This window comes from Tursiops truncatus, chromosome 5 (genome assembly GCF_011762595.2).
Source record: "Tursiops truncatus isolate mTurTru1 chromosome 5, mTurTru1.mat.Y, whole genome shotgun sequence".
Taxonomy (NCBI): Eukaryota; Metazoa; Chordata; class Mammalia; order Artiodactyla; family Delphinidae; genus Tursiops; species Tursiops truncatus.
Genome location: NC_047038.1, coordinates 33973780 through 33990556, shown reverse-complemented (window position 1 = coordinate 33990556; position 16777 = coordinate 33973780). Strand labels below are relative to the sequence as shown.

The 16777-nt window shown below is 36.0% G+C and overlaps 1 protein-coding gene across 7 annotated transcripts in view; it reads right to left on the bottom strand.

Annotated features, from left to right (window-relative positions):
- PPA2 (inorganic pyrophosphatase 2) overlaps window positions 1–16777 on the bottom strand; it is an 84227-nt gene that overhangs the window by 12580 nt on the left and 54870 nt on the right. For all 7 annotated transcript variants that reach the window (XM_019927751.3, XM_033856806.2, XM_073805019.1 and 4 more), the window contains 3 exons: window positions 11449–11576; window positions 9747–9832; window positions 1952–2021 (listed from right to left, as the gene is read on the bottom strand). In XM_019927751.3, coding sequence (XP_019783310.1) covers window positions 1952–2021; window positions 9747–9832; window positions 11449–11576 — 284 coding nt within the window. The remainder of the gene's footprint in view (window positions 1–1951; window positions 2022–9746; window positions 9833–11448; window positions 11577–16777) is intronic.

Here is a 16777-nt window from a genome sequence, read left to right as displayed (position 1 = left end):
TCTCTGCATTTTGATTTTCTACCATAGTTTCCTCAGTGAAAAATCAGTATAGCACCTTCTTCATTATTACGAAACACAACAAACCTACCAAACCATGTAATTAAAGCTGGATGTTAATGTTTCTGAATTCTAATCTTGTTTCCCAAATCAAACTATCCAGATCATATCCATGTTCTCCAATTATTATTTTTTTCCAAGAGGACTTTTCCTACTAATACGCTAGGAAAAAACTTTTTAAAAACGATGTAAGATTGAAACTTTATTCTTACAGCTAATTTTAAGACAAGTATCTATTATATCTATCATTTATAAAACCCAAACTAAAATGAATGAAATAGTCTTAATCTGAGATTAGTGGGAGACTACGTGAATAAAGTTTTTAATTTGTTTTCCTTAATTTTTTTCTTAAAGAATTAATAATAAATATTGGTGAGAACTAAGTTCAGAATGTAATGACACAAATATAAAACTGAAAACTTGAAGAAAATACACCGATATTGTAGCCTGCATTACTGTCATGGCTCCCCTGCATCTTCCCTTGCTTCCCTAGCCCGTTCGCACCAACGCAGCCAGAATGATCTTGTTAAAATCTAAGTCAGATCATATCACTCCCTCAGTGGTTCCTTCTTATTCAGAATAAGAAATGAAATTCTTAAAATAGTCTCTAAGGGTATTTTACAGTGTCTTTCATAATAATTTGCCTCCATTTTCACCCCCAGATCCATGCATTTCTGATCTCATCTCCTCCTTTCTCCCTTAGACTCTTTCTACTCCACCAGCCACTGTGGCTCCTCGGTTATTTCTTGAACATGTCAGGTACCCACTTGCCTCATGGCCTTTGGGCTGCAGCATGGAATTCTCTTCCTTTACAAGTCACTTGGCTCAGTCCCTTACCTTCTACAAATCTTGACTCAGGTCCGTTCTCCCCTCAGTGGGGCTGTTCCCTACTACTTTTCAATCACTACAACTCCCATCCCACTCCTGGCACTTTATCCCCTCTTCCCTCATTCATTTTTCATCATAGCATTTATCGCATTCACAAACACTATATATTTCACTTGTGTATTTATTATCCATCACCCCAACTAGAATGTTAGCTATACGAGGAAAGAGGTTTTTGTGTCTTTTAATACTGCATCCCCAGCACCTAGATTCTAACCACACGCAGCAGGCAATAATTAAATAACTGATTAATTAATGGAAAAAAATCCAAAGCAGCCATTGTGAGCAAACATTTTTGTTGTTCCTTAAGATCTAAATTCACTAGTTTCTATCCGATAATTAAGAGGAAAAAAAAACCAAACCCCTCAATTTATAAATGGGATTTCTAGCCTAAGATCACTCCTGAACACACTTTACACAGCAGCATTACTTGATTATCTGAATGTGAATTTCCTTATTTAGTGGTTTCCAAATCAAGCATTACTTTGCTAATAAATTCAGTTGCCTCCAGGCAGTATTATCACTAAGACATGTAAAAATCTGAGGGTATCTTCTTAGTTAAGAGAAGGAAAGCTTGTGAGGTAACCAAACTAAATGGAAAAAAAAAAAAAAAAGGAAAAGAGATGTATTTATTTCATTTTTTTTGAGCCAAAATGCACCTGTGCCAGCAGCCAGTCACAATTTAGACACTGGATTGTGTATAACTCATAGGAACAGGTCAGTACAGAGGAGGGCAAATGCATTCACACAACAATAAACTGGTGAAAAATAGTATCATATGAAATCAAGTTAAGTGGTTAATGTACTTTAGAAAACAGAAATACAACTAAAAGGTTTTAAGGTTTTTAATCTAAATTCCCTGCATGAAAAAATAATTTTAATGTTGTTTTTAAACTTTATGCTCCCCAAAAGTCTTGATACATTTCACTGCTAGATTTTTCAGAATTTCTGCTAGACTTCCCCATGACATTTATAAGAATAAAGGATGCCTTGGACATTTGTTCCTTACCGATTCAACTAATGATCTTGCTTCCTCTTGAGAGCAATGGAAAGGGCTATCACATACCTGCACATTTGTGCTGGAAAGGAAAAGAGAATATTATTATTAAACAGGATAAAAAAGGAGCAATTACCAAAAAGAAAACCAGCTCTCAAATGCTTTACATTTGAGTGTATGATCCCAGCCAACAGTTGCTGAGTCTTTGGATCTCAGTGGATAATAACACATACACACACACTCTCTCTCTCTCACTCACTCACTCAAAAGGAGACAAGAGACCTTCTAATGCAGAATGCTAGAGCACTGCAGAAATGTGATTAAGATACCCTGAAAAAGGACCTGGATGAATATAAATTAGAACAACTGGGGTCTTGTACATTCTTTCAGGCAAAGTTATAAATATAAAGTGCTCCATAGCATTGCACCCTCCAGAATTAAAAAAAAAACAAAAACAAATGATAGTATACAAATTTAAATAATCTCCTGGTACATAAAAGGCTATTCCACTACTCTTCACCTTTACTGAAGAAAAGAAAAAACAAATTTGACCCATAGAACAACGACCACGAGGAAGAATTTTCCTCCAAGTGAGGTGATAAACACTGTAATTGGCTGCTGAAAGATGCTGTAGAATCTCTTTCTCAGACAGGTATGGAACACTAAGCTAACAGTGGTGAGAGGAAACCACAGGAACATGAAAGCTCAGTTTTTGTACAACTAAGGAAGTTTAGCAAGGCATAGATAGCAGCTCCTCCCATGAACAGTAAAGGCTCTATAAAGTCCAAAGTCTTCCCACACAGTGGGAACTAGCATGCTATCTCCACAAACATGCTGCCCACCACGTATTTCTTACCTCCTAGATGAAAGCAAATGCATCATTCCCCTCAAATGTATTAAGTCTGATTTTTAAAAATTTCATCAAAGAAATCAGATTAAAATGGATATAGAAAAAGGTAGTAGAGAAGGCCATTAAAGCCAAATTAATTTTTCAGAATTGAAGAAATAATTGATTAGCAGATCTCTAAAGGAGATAATTAATAGATGAAACACACACATGCACACACACACCCACACACACGCATGTGTGCTCTCCAAGTGGTTCTAAGGGATGTACATTATCAAATTTATTTTGGCAATGGCTTTGTGAAATATGCTGGGATATATATGATAAAAAGATCTGTAGTTATTTATTTATCTTTTCAGCTACATCTGCCCGTAATCAGACACTGGGTACACAGCATTATAAAAGTGGTCATTTTGCTCTCTATCCAGACTCAAAATGTGGAATTTGTTTTCATTCTTGGCATAAGTGATGATGTTTGATGAAAGGTGGCATTATCATCTTTAAGACTAAACTATGTTATACTCTCTCTTTCATACTCCACGTTTAAGTAAGCTAAAAACTGAAAAAGGTAAGGCTTTATAAGTTAGATGTTTCTCTAAAGAAAGTCAAAACTAAATTTAAAAGGAACAAGGCAAAAAAACAGATACTGAAAAGTCTTAAGTGCTACTCTTCTGAAGAAAACATGGTGTATAATACTAAATATGCTATACACCAGCGGTCCCCAACCTTGTTTGGCACCAGGGACCAGTTTTGTGGAAGACAATCTTTCCATGGACTGGAGTTGGGGGGTGGGGGTGGATGGTTTGGGGATGATTCAAGCACATTACATTTATTGTGCACTTTATTTCTATTATTATTACTTTGTAATATATAATGAAATAATTATACAACTCACCATAATGCTGACAGGAGGCGGAGCTCAGACAGTAATGCGAGCGATGGGGAGTGGCTGTAAATACAGATGAAGCTTCGCTCACTCGCCCACCGCTCACCTCCTGCTGTGCGGCCCAGTTCCTAACTGGCCACGGACAGGTACTGGTCCGTGGCCTGGGGGTTGGGGGCCCCTGCTACACACAATGTTTTTAACATTAAAACTACACCAAAGTGAAACATTCCTTGGGAATTCTAGGAAAATGGTGATGAGAGAACAGGGAGTCCTGTAAATAGGGTTGTCAGATAAAACATAGAACACCCAGTTAAATTTGAACTTCAGATAAACAGCAAATTATTTTTTAGTATAAGTATGTCCCAAGCAAACTATTTTTTTTAGTATAAGTACGTGCCACGAGACATTTACATTAAAATCTGAAATTTAGATTTAAGGGGGTGTTCTCTATTTTTACCTGTTAAATCTAATAAACTATCTCTAAAGTAATCCTCTATTTCCACAACAAAGCAAAACCATCAGCAGAAATATTAGAAAAGAAAGAAAATATTAAAGCCAGCACTGTAAATTTCAAAAACTAATAACTTTTAAAATATTCTGTGAATTTAAAAAAACTGAGTAACTTTTAAAATATCCCCAATAAAATATCTTGACAAGTAACCAGCTAGAATCTAGGAAGCCAACAAGCTCTACCATTTTTCACCTTGGACAAATTATTAGTATGGCTGTTTCAAGAATTAAATGAAAGGTATATACAAATGGACTTAGGAGATTCTTGAATGATATATAAAATATAAAAGAGGAGAGATTACAAAACCCCTTATTACTATTTCTCCAGTAGCCCCCCCTTTTTTATAGCATTTTATTTCTACAAACAGTGCCATCCTCCTCACTAATATTCTTTTAGTTATTAAAGAATGCAATCTGGGTTGCAATATACTTTCCTCAGGATTTAAGGAAGTGATTTTTACTTTGAATGTTTGAAGGTGTAATAAAAGGCATGTTATCAAGAAACATTTTAATTTTATCTGAATTGTCCCTTATACAAAAATAGTTAACACTGACTCATATTATTTATTGATTCAAAAAAATTATTCTTATGCCATGTGTTAGGGACATTTCTAGATGCTGGGGATACAATGTTGAACCATGGAGCCCCCATGAACATTGTAATATTTAGGGTTCTTTCTAGCTTTCAAACTATGACTATAGCATACAAAAGGAGAAGCAGTATAACCACTTAAAGATGATGGTGCCTACTATAAATGAGATTAAAAATACTGACTGGGAAGAATGTGCTGCTTTCCTTTTTATAATAAGATATTAAATATTTTGTTCTAAATTTATAAACATTGTGTACCCTACACACAATCTTGATGATCAAAATAAGCAGATACGACATTAGAACAAAAGATCAACAATACCAAAATTTCTATGCACAACAAACCAAATTTCATTTACAAATAATAAAGATATATTAATAGCTATATAAAGAGCAAAATAAGTGATTAAATAAAAAGAAACAGGGGCTTCCCTGGTGGCACAGTGGCTGAGAGTCCGCCTGCCAATGCAGGGGACACGGGTTCGTGCCCCGGTCCGGGAAGATCCCACATGCCGCGGAGCGGCTGGGCCCGCTGAGCCTGCGCGTCCGGAGCCTGTGCTCCGCAACGGGAGAGGCCACAACAGTGAGAGGCTCGCGTACCGCAAAAAAAAAAAAAAGAAACAGAAATAGAAAATTACCTGCAAATAATAAACATATACCTAAAAGATGAAAGTTACAGGGCCAGCAATATGAAATTTTAGTAAAGAGAAGATTATTTTCTTCAAGACAATTTCAAATCAGACAAAGGCCCACACTCATGAGAATCCTCAAAGACAGTGCTCAGGATTCAGATTGCTCAAGGCTTTTCATTCTAAAGCAAAGTACTCAAGAGAAAAGGAGAGAGAAAATTTAAAGAGGTAAGAATGATGATTTGGGTCCATAACCTCCAGAGTTTGTCAAAGAAAACTGACTTTGAAGTAAATCTATACAAAGCTAAAAGAACTGGAGCTATCCATATATGGATCAGATACACCTTCCTCTAGAAAGGTAAAGGAAACAACTTCAAGACATAAACAGTTTGGAAGAATATATATATGGAAAAATATATATATATTTGAAATAAACCATGATGAAGAAAGGGTGAGAGGAGTTGAAGAGGAGTTGAAGTTGTATTTCTCCTACAAGGAATTTAAAGTTGTTTTTGGTAAAAACAGAAATAACAAAATTATCCCTGCTAAAAAAAATACGTAGCTTCCAGAGTAAACATTAAGCAGTGGGGAAAAGGAATAAAAATAACAATGACAAAACTTATTGTGATAAAGAGGATTATCAATTAAGTAATTTAATAAATGCAGGGTTCCTGGAAACAGTAGAGTCACTACTGGATTTAAAAAACAACATCTAGGGACTTGCCAGGTGGCACAGTAGGAGTTAAGAATCTGCCTGCCAATGAAGGGGACATGGGTTCGAGCCCTGGTCCAGGAAGATTCCACGTACCGCGGAGCAACTAAGCCTGTGCACCACAACTACCGAGCCCGTGTGCCACAACTACTGAAACGCGTGCGCCTAGAGCCCGTGCTCCGCAACAAGAGAAGCCACTGTAATGAGAAGCCCGCACACTGCAACAAAGAGTAGCCCCCACTCGTCACAACTAGAGAAAGCCCGCGCGCGGCAACAAAGACCCAAGGCAGTCAAAAAATAAATAAATAAATAAATAAATTTATTTAAAAAGAAACATCTATTTGTTGGCTTGAAAATATTATTCAGCAATTACTCCAACAAGTATTTATTGAGTGACTACTACATGTCAGGGATAAGGAATATAAAGATGAACACAACATCTTTATTCATCTACTTTTTTTTTTTTTTTTTGCGGTACACTGGCCTCTGACTGTTGTGGCCTCTCCCGTTGCGAGCACAGGCTCCGGACGCGCAGGCTCAGCGGCCATGGCTCATGGGATCTTCCCGGACCGGGGCACGAACCCGTGTCCCCTGCATCCGCAGGCGGACTCTCAACCACTGCACCACCAGGGAAGCCCTATTCATCTACTTTTGAGGAACTTATACTCTAGAGGAGAAGACAAACTCATAAAACAAGCAGTTAATTAATAAATGCAGTGATAGGACTACACAGGGGGGCAAGGAATAGAGTGTAATGGCACCTTAGCAAGCACAAGGCTAGGATGAGGGAAAGTTTCCTAGAGAAAGCAAAGTCAAAACCAAGTCCTAAAAGATAAGTAAGTCAGCCATTTCAAGAAGTGAGAAGAAAATCATGGCAAAGGAAAACAAAATGAGTATGGCCCAGAGGTCAATAAGAACATGGTGTTTGTGAGGAGTGACAAGTGGTTCTAAGTTGTTGGAACATGAAAAAAGAGGCAAGAAGTGACGGAAAATGAGGCTGGACGGGTAGCAAGTGTCAAATCCTGGAAGGCCCTGTTTGTTCTTCTAAGAGAAGTTTGGATTTAATGGTTCTAAGCAGAGAAGCTCATCAGAAGCCAGGGAGCTTTTAAAACATACAGATGCTTAGACCCTACTCCTCAGAGATCCTAATTCGCCAGGTTTAAAGAAAAGGACAACACATTTGAATTTTCTAATGGTTTCCCTGGGTAATTGTGCTGTACTATACGTTGTTTGAGAGAACTGCTGTGACAATGTCTTCAGGTCAGACCTAAACTGATTTGCGTGGGGAGAACAGGTTAAAAAGGAAGGGGGGATGGTTTGGTAATCAATAACAGAGTACACTGTAAGGAACTGAGAGAGAGAAGCAATTCATTAGGTAAAGACAAAGGAAAGAAAAATTTTATTAATATAAATATATTTTATAAATCAAGTAGTGACAAAAATAAAGAAAATATGGACAAAAATGAGTTAAAATTCTGAATATTTTGACTTGAAATTATCTAGATGTGTAAAATTTATAACCAGAAACTTATATCCTAAAAATTTTCAAGCTAAAAAAATTAATTTTGTTGTATTCTTTGAAAACACAGAGGAAGAGTAAAGCTGTTGAGAGAGTAGGTTTGAAGTCTGGCTTAAATCCATCACACAGTGAGACCTTCAATAAGTCACAATCTCTACGTGGCCTCAATTTCCTCATATGTAAAATGGATATAATAATGATACACATCTTATAGGGTTCTGGTGAATATTAATTAGATAATACATATAAAACTCTTAGAACCTGAAAACTACTAGAGTTCAATAAATGTCAATTCTTATTGCTAATGTAATCCTTATCATTACCTAGGAGGCTACAGCAAAATGACTCCACAGAGCACAGAATTTAAGCTACCTTCACAGTAAAGATAATTAGAATCAACATAGAAGGAATGCTATCAAGCTATAGAAAATCTAACCAGAGATGCTCTCTAGCTGTGCAGCTCAGGAAACCTGGGAACCATACAAGTCCCGTTAAAGACGGCAAAAGCTTTTCTGAAAGTACCATTAGGAAGGAGAGGAAAGCAAACAGCAAGCAAATATCTCTTTGGACAATCAGAGGCCCCTCTTTTTAGAGGAGCCCACCACATTAATATCTGACTTAGAATATCTGACCATAAAGAAGAATTCAGTCTATTAGTTACTAGGATAGTGAGGGCTAGATGACATTTCATTACACCCAGTTTTCTTGTTAGTAAGTTGTACTATTTATGTTAGAAACAATTACCTAAATTTTAAGACTATGCTGAAAAAACAGAGTATTCTATCAATACATAAGAGGTAAGAAAAATGGGAGGAGAAGATGGAGTCCACAGTGTTACTCTAGACTCAGGAGAAACAGAATCGGAAGCTATAATGCCCAAGCATTTCCAAGATGAGCCTCTGATGACTTGGATAAAATATTCCTTGAGACTGCCTAATTCTTTACTCCATATTACTTTATTCTAATGATTTCTTTAATGTCTCTCTTGATGCCCAGACTTTATGCCCCAGAAGGACAGGGACTCTATTTATTGTATTCACGGCAGCAACCGTCCCATCAGCACAGTACTTGGCAGTAGACCCTCAATCAGTATTTGCTGAAGAGTAAATGGCTTCCCACTTTCTCCTGATTCAAAGAGGACAATGAAGATGGGTAGGACTCTGCTCTCCAGAAAGACTGTGTACTTTTGCTTCCTAGTTAGGCTTACCAAGAGTCAGTTGTTTTTGTTTCCAAACTTTTTTTATGTCAGTGGTCTTTGGTATTACAATTTCATAATTAAAGCTGTAATTATGCCCATCAATGAAGGGAGTATGGAAAGAGAACTGTTTCTATGAACACCAAGTAGGCTCTAAAACCACTGAGGCTGTACACACTATCGAGGCTCTAAAAAGCCTCCATAAAGGTGAATCACTATAAAAACTTGGTATCAAATTAGTGTGGTAAGACAACTGTAAAAGGTTAGAAAAAAAGAACCCTAAAAATTTATAAGGGTTTTTTAAGTGTAAGGAGTTTAAAGATTACAGGATTTGATCTTTACTTTCTGTTATATATTGTTAGGCTATATATAATCTATATGTAATCTATACAGAAAATGTCTTAGCCCTATATCCACAGATTGATAAATGAATGTACATTTAAATGTTTTAAAGTAAAAATTAAAACGCTTGAGTTATATATTACTATTGTTTGATTCCCCTTAAACAATTAGCTGGTGACCCAGATCATGTTGGATAAGAAGGCTTTTAAAGGTTCTTACCAAGAAATGATGTGGTACTTATTACATAAATTAATCATATGTCTGCATGTTGAAAAGTCGCTGAAAATCCACCTTTGCATATATTCACAGTGCATTATAATGAAATGCCTCTTTACTTGACAGTATACCGCACTAAATTATAAATTCCTTGGGAAAAGGGGTCATGTCAATTCCTAATTTCACAGTGCCCGGCACTTGGTAATGTCTTCCAAATAGGTGCTCTGTAAACATTTTTTAAATGAAAAAACATTTCAATTCTCTTAAAAAAAAATCAGATCTGAGCAGTATCATATGGCTCTTTAGTACCAGTTAGTAATAAAATAAAATAACTCTACATAGAAAAGACAAGTCCTTACCAATTTATAGCCCCTCCAGCACACTTCTCCATAAGCAATGCTTTCCAACATTCATGAGTAGATTTAATAACTTCAAGAGCAAAAGCCTAGTTAAAAACCAAAAACAGACACAGAAATCACATCATTATACTAACATGGAACTAGTCATAGTATGACAGTTAATTATTAAGAACATGAGCTCTGTAGTCAGGCAAACCTGAGTATAAATTCTCACATCCTTATTTACCAGCTGTGTGACTTTATGCAGATTACTTCATCTCATTGTATTAATTTCTTCATCTATAATATGAAATGTAATGAAGATCATCTAAATCAAGGGTTGGCAAACTTGGGCCTGTGGGCCAAATCCAGCTCACCATGTGTTTTTGTAAATAAAGTTTTTACTGAGCACAGTCATGCCCATTCATCTGTGCATGGCCTCTGACTGCGTTAGTGCTACAATGGAAGAGTTGAGTAGTTGTGACAGAGACCATATGGCCTACAAAGTCTGTAATATTTACTTTCTGGTCCTTTACACAAAAAAGTTTGCCAACCCCTGATTTAAATCATAGAGTTGTTGAAAGAATAAATAAGATGTTGAATGTAAAGCGGTTAGCCTACTATCAGTATCTTGCTTGTAAATAAGCATATACCTATTAATTTCACCTCATCAAAGGCATAAGTAGTCCAACTGCATAGTCGTTTTAGATTATCCACTGTCTGAAGGTAGTAAACCTCAACATCTTCTAATTTTTTTTCTTAGTATGAATTCATATAGCGTCTAAAAATGCAAAATCAACAATAGATATAGATCTAGTAATACCATCTAAGGAAAACTTGCTTTATTTTTCCAAAGCAGAAAATTCTTTATATTTTTCCCCCCAAATGTTCCTAATTTTCCTTGTGAGAGATTACAGTCTAAAATAATAGTTTTATATTTAAAAATCCTAGACAAAGCCCTCAAGGTCTTAAGTGTTCTTTTAATGTACTTTTAAAAAATACTGGGTTCAGCAATAAACTCTTGTATAACAAAATACTTATTATAATTTTAAAGTTTTCACGACCATGGCTTACTTTACCTGCAAAACATACTTTATTTATTAGTACCACTTAAAGGTTGGTTTGTTATGTGAAGTTTATATAGTGGCAGTAAGTTTAAAAGACATAGTCCATGTTTTTGACTTTAACTCTTTGGTCTATTTCCTCCATATGTGTCATATTAGAGCCACTTTCTGGTAACTTTGTGGTTTTCTAATAGAAAAATCCTCTGACAGTAAGAGAATTCAAGTGCTGTCTTAATTGTTAAGCAGCTTAATTCAGCCATGGTAGGATGAACACTTAGGAGGGAAGCCCCTTTGGATCTGCATTAATGGTAAGTAACTTTCCCTTCTCTGGAGTAAGTAAATGGAAGGTTTTTCTTCATATACAATGTGCAGACTTAGACTGATCATGGAAATCCTTCATTTTCTGAGACGAAGGATTTATTGACAGATAAACAGATGCATATAGGTATTTATCAGCCTTACTGATTTACTTAGAGAGATCTCCTAAAACTTTTTTAAAAACAAAAATGATAAAATAATGTCCTTAAATATGAAAGTCAGTAAAAAGCACTTTTGTTATCATACTATATACAAATGTTCACATATGAAATCCCCCAAAGTGAAAGAAATATTGTACAGGTATCACAGGCATATTTTAAAATAAAGATTATGAACTTCACCTTGTTCTTGAATTCTCCATTAAAAGCAAACTGGTTTTCTGGTTTTCCCTCTGGTATCTTATAAAATCTAAACCAATTAAGCGTAGCTTCTAAGTAACCAGGTTTGTACTTCTTAACATCTTCAATATCTGTAAGTGAAGAAACAAAAATACTTTTTGTTAAAAATCAAAATCTACTCCTATTAGTGGCAGAGCACTGGCGTGAGGGAGTCAGTCCAACCCTGCTGCTCACTAGCTGCATACTCGTCAGCATGTACCGTATCACCTCCGGACTTGCCTTTTCTTCCCCATGTAAAATGTTACTCCTTCATTCTACAAACATTTCTTGAGCACCTTCAGATACCATGTAAGGAGTAGGGGATGAGTCGATGAAGACAACAAAGTTCTTTTCCTCAAGGAGCTCAAAGGTTTAATCAAAAAAACAAACATACAAAACAACAGGCAGATAGACAACAAATTGTATTGAAGTGAGAAGATTAAGTGAGATATACTTAAGGACTGATGTCATTCTGAGGACAATGGGGGGCTTCGAGTAGGGAGAGTTACAGCATCAGGATCCGTGTTTTATATGTACTAAGCCAAAGGATGCTGACAGTAGAATGGAGAGGGCAGCACCCAGAAGAGAACATACTACAGGTGGATGAGAAGGGTTTCATGCACTCCTAGACCAAATATTTAGTAAGTTTCTCATTATGTATCCGACACTGTTGTAAGCAGTGAAATAGAACAGGAATCAGAAACAAGTCCCTGCTCACATGCTTACATAGTAGGAAGAGACAGACAACAAACAAAGACACAAATACACAATTTAAGCGGTGAAAAGTCTGATGAAGAAAAATAAATCAGAGTAAGGAAGACAGAGAATGTGGTCAGGGCAATTTTAAACAGTGTTAACTGGATGGTTCAGAGTTTTTCATTTCAAATTAGTAATGATTTATAGGATTTACTTTTAAGTTCTATTACCACGTAAACACCTTAACCATTACATTTTGAAGACATTCATTTAAATATAATTGGAAATACTACTGTATTAGTAATAGGCCCCTCCCCCCAAAGAGGTCCCCAACGAATGTATCATTTCCAAAAATATCATTTCAAAAAGTATGAGAAATAACTAGATAAAACTAGAAGTCTTTACTCTCCACTAGACTGTGGCTTAAGGGAAATTTAGCATAGTCCTTTATTCACAGTATATTACGGCAAATGACAAACAGACTTAGCACCACTTGGAGCATTAGAAAGCTATAACTAAAACCAGGAGATGACACCAAGCATAGGGATAATTTAAAGATCACTTGGTTTCAGACATGCTCATGCAAGCCTTGTGGGAATCCCCACTCACTAGGCATGACAGGAAAAGGTAAGAACTTTGCAGTCATGGGTTGAACAGACAGGAATTATCCTTTTCCTTTTTATCCTTGCCTTGTGCCTGTTAGGTAAAGGTTTAGCAAGAGTGACAGATGTCTCCAAAGGCCAGGTGTTTCACATAAGTGAAATAAGTGTGGTAAGGCAGAGACCATAGAAATGGCAGAGACTATGGCAAATAAAAGACTGAGTATGTGGCCTAAAGGCACGCAAATCTAAAATTTTAAAATATGTCAATGGGCCACACATCTATCTAAAGTAATTCTGGAGCAAACTGCAGAAATGTTACAACTAACTAAGAAAAAAGAATCACTTGAAACTGAACACAGGTTAAGTAAGTGATGGAAGATGTTTAAAACAGTGAATTCTAAAGATTAAGATCACATCTTTTTAATATTATACACTGTATCCTCGGTACAGAGTTCTTTGTTACGCCCCAAATGGAACATTCAATAAAGATTTCAGCTAATTAAATTCTGATTATTTTTCCTCTTTACCTTATAAAAAGAGCTTCCTTCTAAAGTGAGCTTTCTATTGACCATCTTCTGACATCTTATCTCATTTTTACAAAAATAAATCTCTGAAATTAACTGAGTTCATCCAATTCACTGTTTTCTTACTCAGAGGAAAAAAATATCTCTTAGTCCACTGAAGGTGAGCAACCAGAAATGCACTTTAATCAATGTCCAAAATAAATAATTTTCTATTACTTAAATCTGATTTATGACATCATTATATTTGCCCAGTCTACCATTTCCTGTTCCACTGCATAAACCTTTTTTTTTTTTGATAATTGCTTTTTAACACACTGATTTCAAATAAGGAAGGAAAAACTAAGTTATCCAGTATCTACCTCAGCTGGCAAGGTTTTCCCTTCAGAAGTTATGAAGGGAACCTGTTAAGAAAAGACATCAATAATAAAAAACCTGAACATTTAACAATGCCAATAAGAAGTGTAACTCTACAAATATAAGCTAAACTTTTCCATTCTCAATTAATTAAACCCTGGGGAATAAACAGCTGCATTTTCACAAAAAAAAAAACATTTTAAATACGCAATTTAAATATTTTTAAAACCTCAGTAGCAAATGCCTCAAGCCAAAACCTTATATGCAATACCAACAGTCAGTTCAATGAATTACCAAAAATATGAAAAATTCCACCTGAAGTCTATAAACTGACTTACACAGTTCATAAAAGATTTTTATATAAATAACCTCATTTCTTCCTCATAAAACTCCTGAGAGTTGTGAGGAGTAAGTAAATTCACATTAAACTTAAGAAAACTACAGCTAAGGAAAGGTAAAAGGGACTTCCCTGGTGGCGCAGTGGTTAAGAATCCACCTGCCGATGCAGGTGACATGGGTTCAAGCCCTGGTCCAGGAAGATCCCACAAGCCACGGAGCAACTAAGCCGGTCAGTCACAACTACTGACCTGCGCTCTAGAGCCTGTGAGCCACAACTACTGAGCCTGCGTGCCACAATTGAAGCCCGCGCACCTAGAGCTCATGCTTCGCAACAAGAGAAGCCACTGCAATGAGAAGCCCGCACACCACAACGAAGAGTAGTCCCTGCTCGCCGCAACTTGAGAAAGCCCATGTGCAGCAACGAAGACCCAATGCAGCCAAAAATTAATTAATTAATTTTTAAAAAAAGAAAATGTAAAAGATTTGTCAAAATGTTGCCAACTCATTCATGGTAGAACTAGTATTATATAAATACAAGTCCTCTAATTCCATGAATTCTGACTTTTCTTCTATATTGCACATTAATAATTTGCCACAGGTTTATTTATATTAGTTTTTATGTGTAGATGTATTTTTATTTTGGTTTTATTGCGGGAAAATATACATAACATAAAATTTACCATTTTTAAGTGTTTGATTCAAGGGCATTAAGTACCTCCACAATGTTGCACAACCATCATTATTACCTAACTCCAGAATTTTTTCATTAGATATATTTTTTATAATATATGTTATTTTAAGAAAAGCAGCGATTCTCTAGTAGTCATTTATTTCCACTCTTGGAATTAATTTTATACGAAAGTTTCTACTAGAGATAATTATATAATTTATTTTCAAGATGAACTAATCCAACAATAAAAGTCAGAATAATCTAGAAGAGCTCTTTTATATAATCAAGCTAAGCTTATTTCAGTTTCAGTTTTTAACTACAATTAAACTCTCTTAATCGAGATCTACTTGATCAATTAGCCAGACGATTAACAAACACTCTCCACTTCTGTAAATATTCTGCCTGATGTCCACAGTGGTCTGTCTGCTGAGTCTTATAGACAGCTCTAGAATGAAGCCCACACTTGGCTCCCACCAGTTAAGTTTTAGCCTTAGCAAGCAGGTATGTTTATTCCCAAAACATTCATGCCAACTGCATCTGTTGTTATAATTATGAGATTTAATAAAAATTATATAAGGCAGTGACTTTATCAGTACAAAAAAATGAGATTTTGTTTCTATGAAAGTAACTTGAATGTTTTTAAAAGAATTCAATAAAAGAGACTGCTAAAAATATCTGCTGTCGGGGCTTCCCTGGTTGCGCAGTGGTTAAGAGTCCTCCTGCCGATGCAGGGGACACGGGTTTGTGCCCCAGTCAGGGAAGATCCCACATGCCACGGAGCGGCTGGGCCCGTGAGCCATGGCCACTGAGCCTGCGCGTCTGGAGCCTGTGCTCCGCAACGGGAGAGGCCACAACAGTGAGAGGCCCGCGTACCGCAAAAAAAAAAAAAAAAAATCTGCTGTCAAAGTAGGCCTGGGTCAGTTAAAGATGAGATAAAGATGTAAAAATTTACAATTAAACATGTCGATTGATCTGCAAATGAGGTGGGGAAGAGGATTTTAGATATGAGAGATCAGGGACAGCCTCTGACAAAAAGTATTTTAGTAAATTCTTAGATGAAGTGTGGGAGCAGCTCATTCACATAGGCAGAAGAGGAGTTCTGGGAGGAAGACTGTGCCAATCAATACTCTGAGGTACGAGTGTGCATGAAACGTTTGAGGAAGACAAGAAAACCCTGCGTTTAGAGCAGGATGAAGTAAGAGTATTAGGAGATGAGATTATAGAAGCAGTCACATAGGAGTCTAAGGGCCAGACTAGGGACTTGGCTTTGCGATGAGAAGCCACTACAGGATTCTGGGCAGAGTATGTGTTGCATGAAGAATTCTAGCTGCCGTGTAGGGAAAAGACCGTGGAGAGGAAGAAGTGGAAGCAGGAAATCCAATATGAGGCGAAATGTGATGAGGGCTTTGATTATTGTAGTTGTATGGACGTGGTGACAAATGGTCAGTTTTGGATATTATTAGAAAGCAGAACTGAGACGAATTACCAGTTAAAGAAAAAATTAAAAACAACAAAACCCAGTAAAGATCAGACTTACGTAAAATTTAAAGTATCAAAGAGCTAAAAAGGACTAGTCTGTAACATTAAGTAGCAGTTTAAATTATAATACAACTAAATGCAGTCACCTAATATATATTACCCTATTTTTTTAGTTTCATAAAAGGTGTCATAACTTCTGACAAATAGTGTACAGCCATGATTTACTTTATAAAAGAGCTGCTTCCAAATTTGAAAGTTTAATTAACAAAGATTATATACAGTCTCCTTAAGGGAATTTTTATGTTAAAACTAAAAATACATGATTTATAAATAACCATAGTTCTATATAAAACCACTGGAAATTTTGTAAATTTCTTTATTAAATGCCAGGTAAAAAGCAAAACAGAAAATAATGATGCAATATAACAAAATTTAAAGTTCAATTTGGCTTTTGAAAATCCAGAGCTCTCCATTTTAATTTAGTTTGTCTTAACTAATTTTGATTTAGAAATTTATAAAAGCAGAGAAATTAAGCTAAAATATCTTAGTCAAAACCTACCACTTTATCTCTGTAGATGTGAGAGGATCATAACACTTTTCACTTTTTAAAAGCAATCTTTATGACTTAT